Source organism: Triticum dicoccoides, chromosome 1B, assembly GCF_002162155.2.
Source record: "Triticum dicoccoides isolate Atlit2015 ecotype Zavitan chromosome 1B, WEW_v2.0, whole genome shotgun sequence".
Taxonomy (NCBI): domain Eukaryota; kingdom Viridiplantae; phylum Streptophyta; class Magnoliopsida; order Poales; family Poaceae; genus Triticum; species Triticum dicoccoides.
The window spans coordinates 688,022,771-688,029,137 of record NC_041381.1 but is presented as its reverse complement, the minus strand read 5'-3'; the positions used below and the strand labels follow the sequence as shown (position 1 = coordinate 688,029,137).

The window sequence follows — 6,367 nt, the reverse complement described above, 5'->3', positions numbered from 1 at the left end:
CACCGCAGTTGTTTTGTCTTTGTATTAGTAGTATGTGTGAGTATAACATATTTGGCATTAAGCCATTAACATCAATTTATCTCTCCATTGATATGGACATATGATTACAATGTGCAGACAATAATATAAAGGATAATATTAATATTGTACATTAGATACATAGGAGATAAGTTAAACCCATGTGAGTAAATCTCACGTACATACTTATAGACCACTAGCCACTAGAGTATTATGAACATGCATGCATCTGCATAATCGGCCAACTTTTCTGCCGGCTAGTAGTGCATGTATACATTGACATGGAGTCATGGACACCATGCACACGCTTATGAGTATTACAAGGTACCCCCATGCACGCACATGCTTCTTCGTTCAGTCCATCTGTGTATTGTGTATCATCCCTTGGCCATTACCAGATTACCGCCTAGCTAGATCTTCAAGTGCTTCAACCTGATCACACAAAATAGCTGCTTAACTCCAGCTTAAGCCCATGAATAACTGATAATAAACACAGTGATGGCGGTCGTACCTGTCGGCCTCGTAGCTGGCGTTGTGGCCGGGGCCGGGGCATGGTGGACGGTAGGCGGGGAAAGACACCTTGCCGGCCTCGATCCGGGCGATGTCGTGGACGAGCAGCTCGTAGTAGCGCCTGACATCGTCCGCCGACTTGCCGCCCCCGACAGCACGGGCGATGTTGTGCCAGCGGTCGGGTGTGTCCCTGTCGTGCACCGCCAACGCCTGCTCGAACAGCTTGTTCTGCTTCGGCGTCCACCCCGCGCTCATCGACAGAGAAGCCATGGATGTCACTCGACTATTGGTTCCTTGATCAATCAGCTGCTATTATATACCTTAAGTTATGACCTGAACTATGCTTGGATGCTTGGACCTGGTGAGATGGATGAGGAAGAAGGTGTGAGAAGAGGTGCTACTTATAGCAGTCGAGGAGGATTCAGCTTTGTGTGGGCGCGGAGAAGATGGACGATGATGTGCATACGAGTGGAGGAGAAAACTAGAGGAATTTTCAAGCGGCAGGCCAGCACGAGAGGAGTGAGGAGGGGGACGATTGGAGAAAGGAACAAACATTTTTGTCCCCTGGAAGTGGGGGACCAACCTTTCTATCTTTTCGGCCCTTTTGCGTCGCGAATCGCCTCGGCATCCTTCCTCACCTCCTCCCTCTCAAAGATTCAAAGAGAAAAAACGTAAATATATATGCATCCATACATGCACATACATGTATGCTTTCGTAGTTGAAGTTGAGACAAAAATCCATGGTTAGTGAATCAAAGCTTTTTGTTACACCAAATTAAGCAAGTTCTATTAGCTTTGAACTGTTCATGTACATCCATGTTCACTCTTATTTACTCCGCAAAATAGCGAAAAACTATTCTTATTACTAGTGTTGTGGTTCAACCAACTACTTGCGGGCGTGATAATCTTGGTTCTACCACCGACATATTTGGTGCAGTAATGTTGGGTTGTTACTGTCTTGAGTGTACCTTAAAAATCTCCAATCTTAATAATATTCAGAGAGGATAACACCAAGATAAAGAAAATTAGCTAATTGTTACATGTGAAGTAGCTAGCTATATAGTTATTTTAAGTGCATCATGTCGCTATCTACAAATAGTTAGTTACAAAGATTGGGATGCCATCACCAGAAAGCTGGTGCGTGTTGGCCATGCGATCCAGAATATATCTTACTTTTTGTATGAGGGAATAATATCAAAAAATCTAGCTCCAACGATTTAGTGCACGACTGTGCCTATGGTTTTAAAAATTAAACCAATAAAAATATCCGAAAAAATGTTTCTTTAATTCCAGTAAAATGTATTTCTTTAATTCCGGTCGATGTGTGCTGCGGCTCATTGATTCTAAATTGTCCCGCCATTTTGGCAATTTGGGAACGTTAAAAGGCAACCTTTCTTGATACCAAGCTCAATAAATAGAGTAGGGGGTGTGGGGGATATGATAGCCAAGAACTAGGTAGTTTGTGTTTTCAGCACAAGCTGTAAATTATTATAAGTGAGATTCTGGCAATGTGAATAAACATATTTCGCTCAAAGTGTATGAAAATTATGTTAATTTGACACCAAAACACATGTGTACTTAATATATAGAACTAGGATTGAAGTTATGGTCCGAGGCTATGTTAATTTGACTCGGTTGCAACAATTATGCTCCCTCCATTAGCCTACGATCAGAGTTCGGGCTTATACAATGCAAGATAATTAGGAAAAATGCTTAGAGAGACAAACCAATTTTCTTGAAGAACCGGTGCTTATTTATACAGGGCAGATGCTTAATTAGACACCTATTCTGTAGGTATAAACATTGGTGCTTCAAAAAAGCTCGGTTTATTTTAGCAAGCACCTTACATTGTACAGGGTCTTACTTTACTTTGATTTATGGTCTGAGGCTTTGTGCTCATGCATAAGCAAATCATACAATTATTTTTATTTGAGGAATTAAACAAGTAGATTATTCAAAAACCCTATCTGGATCATACTCGGTCTTTCTTTTCTGGTGAAAACCCACGATAATACTCAGTAGTTGTATCCAACGATGACAGTGTTCAAGCACCCTCTCCTTCCCGAAGGCGTCACTATTGAGGGAACCTCCTCGTCGTCCCGGTGTTGTCAATAGAGGTGGTAGTAGTTCATGTTTTGCTACAGTGAGTTGTTTGCCTCGCCCAGACCCTATGGGTCGTTCTCTTCTTTCCATTGTTATTCTATTTGTTGGTTGTGTGCATCTTAGTTACGCAGAGGTCGGGTGTGTACTCGTTGTGTTTTGTACCCTCATGATGGAACACCATGAGTTAATAAAGAGCGCCCTTTATCGAAAAAAATTCAAAATCCTGTGCTAATGTTGCCATTTGTTAGTTGAATGGTTTGTATCATATCTTAGATAGGATTATAGCATCTATAACTCAGTTAGTATGTGATCATATTAGATGGTGAAGCCAAATTTTGGTGAAGTTAATGTGAGAAACTGAGATGCCGAATAGATGCTTACCGTATCTTATGGACAATGGTCCTTGTTCTAGCAATATTGCTTTTAACTCTTGTATGTACAATATGGTTCGTTAAAAAATTGCATACAACAGTTAGAGCATATATAACACTTGACCGAAAAATTACAACTTCAATGCGGGCAAATCTGGAAGAGAATTTTGCAATTCAAGATACAATTGAGTGAAAAATGAGGTTTTGGTTTCTGCATATGTAGTTGAAGGACTTGCATGCTTTTAGATGTGCGCTTGTGTTTTTTATGACCTTTACCTGTTCTATGTGAATTTTTCAACAAATTTGAAGATACATGTCTTTTTTAGCCCTATCATTGATGTGAGCTATTGACGTTGATCCGTATGTTCTAACTTTTTTGTGAAATTTGAAATGGAACAATTATGGCTTTTCTATGAAAACTATTTCTCCACCCAAATCTTATTTTCCTAACGGCCCTATCGTGACAGGGATACAACAATTTTTTGCTTACCTAGCATGATGCATTTCTTCTGTTCGGTTGTTAACCGACAATAAAATTGGAAAAAACGACGGGAATATGTTCTCTGTTTGACACTGCCGCATAAGTACACCAAAGCACATACACATTGCTCCTACAATGCCACGGAGTGTTAAAGTGTATGATCCACTTGAAGCGAACTAATGGAACTATAACTTGGTCCTAGAAAAAGAATGATATGTGTTCTTTTCGAATCAAATTTGCACCCTACTTCGGCCCTATCTCCTCCTGGGCGCTAGCCAGATTCTGACAACCATGGCCGACTGAGAACATATGCCACATTTAAATGCAAAACGTCCACATATTGGCACATTCTGGATTCTGCACTATACAAAGCAATGACGGAGTTGTTAACAGCACTAGCTAGCGAGGAGGTCAGTGTTAGAAGGGGTAGAGAGATTGGTGGATTTGTTCGTTGTATTGCTTGAGCCTCAGGGCATATATATATGAGTATATGATTATCTTGGAGTACAAGGCAAGGTAGAATAATAATCACGATACTCAACATCCCCTGCAGTCACAACGGTAGCGATGCATCGCGAAAGTTGTGGCTGGAGGGGAACCCTGACATAATTAACACTCATCGCTCATCAGTACTGCTACCTGAACTTGTTATGCACAACATATCGCTAGGATTGTTAGCTCTATTGGTCGGCTCTTTAATTCTTGGCAGATAGATGGATTATCTGTAGTTCTTGCTCGGTACGTAATAGGTGGTTGAAAAAAATAATATTGTTGTTTTCTTCACATTGGGGGTGTAACTTTTGTGGTCAAATTCATGTGGGGGAGATGCTGGTGTACAATGTGTGGCCAGGTGAAATTCATTATTAAAAAAGGCATAATAATGTATACATAAACAACTGACCAACCGAGCGAAGCAATGTATACATAAACATTTCTCCGGTTCCATGGGTTTGGAAGCCTAAGATCCATTGAGAGAGCATAAATGGAATGATAAGTGGGTTTATAAACAGAAGACGGTACGCTTCCCTCTCAAATCAACCCAACTTGGGCCTATCTCCTCCCGTCTTCAGGGCGCTGGATTCTGACAGCCACGGCCAAGAATATATGCTACAAAAAAATCTATATGCAAAAGCATAAATGATAGACAGATTCTTAACTTTGGCATGCAGCAGCGACAACGGAATCATTATCAGGTCAGGGCTGTCGACGGTGATACATGCTACCTGATTTTTTGATCAAAAACAGTTGTAACAAATAGGCTTGAGCAGAAGCATATATTCTATCAAAAACTAGCCGCATCTGCATATGTATACATATGCAACTTGTGCATGTTTGAACCTTCATCAGCATCAACGGAGCTGGTCAAAGTCGGGCTCCAGAATTGCAGGATGGCGATTGATAAATACAGTAGTATTTCGGCTCAGTAGTGTCCAGCTCGAGGTGGCTCCACGAGGAATCTTGCTTGGTGACCGTTGCTCTGTTTTGCACGTATGCATGGAGGGAGGGTGTTTCGCTGCGTTCGTGGGGGTGCGACGAGGATAAGCATCTACTGCCTGCCGTCGCTGATCTTTCGAATCGACCGGCGGCTACAGAGATAAGATTGATATATCGTGGCTTTTGCAGATACCAGATGATGAAAACAACTGCCCAGACGATACATCATTCCGTTCATGCACTTTCTTCTCCTTCTTCTTTATGAAACAAAAATAATCTAAAGGAAGCAAAAATGATAATCTAAAGGAAATTTACAAAATCCTTACTGGAAAAATTCTCGTGGCCAGAGGTTATGAATAAAACAATGAAAAAAAATTACATTCTTGTAAATGACAAAAAATTATCATTTGTGGTGAAATTTCCAGTGAACGTTTTTTTTGGAAAGAATTTTTCGAGAAGGCTTAAACCATTGTCATTGTGGGAAACACATATCAAACTTTCATCAAAATCAGATAGATAGACCTAGAATTAACGACAGCCAGAATTAAGTTCGTGCAGGAGTGGCGAACACATGATAGGATAAAGCAGGATGGAATTATATTTTGTCGATTGGATTGTTTAGTTTCTTCACAGCAAACTTTGCCAGGGCCTAGCCTCAAGACACACTACTCAAATTCAGATTTCATTCATCAAGTGGTTACACCGCAACCGCAAATCACTGAACCGTAATTCAAATGGCATGCTTGATGAACTCACTCGGCACAATTAGTTGGAGATGCGTGCGTGTGTGCAGCTTACAAGTTAGAAACACAGTCACAGACCAAAGCTCTGGTGTTTCCCCACCTGCTGTCTCAGACACAATTTGGACACTAGACTAGAGGAAACAGACAATGTACTGAGTTCAGGCAAACCAAAACTTTGGCACAGGTCACGGATCACTGTCAGTGCCGAATGCAACCCATCATGTTTTCTTCAGACAGAAGAGCAAGGCCGTATGGCTCGTGCAAGAGTGTGCAACACAAGTACGTACTCCCTCTTAGGCTAAGTGTTCCTTACTCTCAACTGAAGAAAAACATTGACAATGCTACCTTTCAGATCCTGAAACATCCTAGGCGCTAAGTGTCACAGTACCTTCATCAGATCCCCCGCGTCGCCAACCCTAGGCGACACGGGGGGCGATCGCACCGCTGGCCCTAGGCCCCCTCCCCTCGCCTCCTCCATCCAGTCGCCGCCTGAGGCCTCACTGGCGAAGCCTGGCCTATGATGGCAGCGGTGAGGCCTTATCCCTCGCGCGATGGTGACGATTTTTCCGGGCGGCGGCGGCGCATCGTTCGGCGGAGATCCGGCGGCAAGGATCGGCGGGGTCCCTACGACATGCGTGACGGCGGCGTCAGCGGAGGCGCAACCTCCCCGTGGCGGAGTCGCCCCTGTGGCGGCGGCCGAGATCGCC

General features: G+C 42.7%; 1 protein-coding gene across 1 annotated transcript; it reads right to left on the bottom strand.

The window, feature by feature from the left end:
• Window positions 1-112: 112 nt before the first annotated feature.
• On the bottom strand, window positions 113-912 carry LOC119312758 (protein RADIALIS-like 3). Its single transcript, XM_037588519.1, has 2 exons — window positions 530-912; window positions 113-450 (listed from the first exon to the last, which is right to left on the bottom strand). Exons 1-2 carry the CDS (start codon window positions 796-798, stop codon window positions 429-431), a joined length of 291 nt encoding a protein of 96 aa, XP_037444416.1. The 5' UTR covers window positions 799-912; the 3' UTR covers window positions 113-428.
• Window positions 913-6,367: the final 5,455 nt, after the last annotated feature.

Bases quoted from the DNA above. Each gene is read 5' to 3' on its own strand.
- LOC119312758 (XM_037588519.1), bottom strand. From the start codon at position 798: ATGGCTTCTCTGTCGATGAGCGCGGGGTGGACGCCGAAGCAGAACAAG. The intron at 451-529 runs GTACGACCGCCA...TTGTGTGATCAG, and splicing joins GCCAGCTACGAGGCCGACAG to GTTGAAGCACTTGAAGATCT.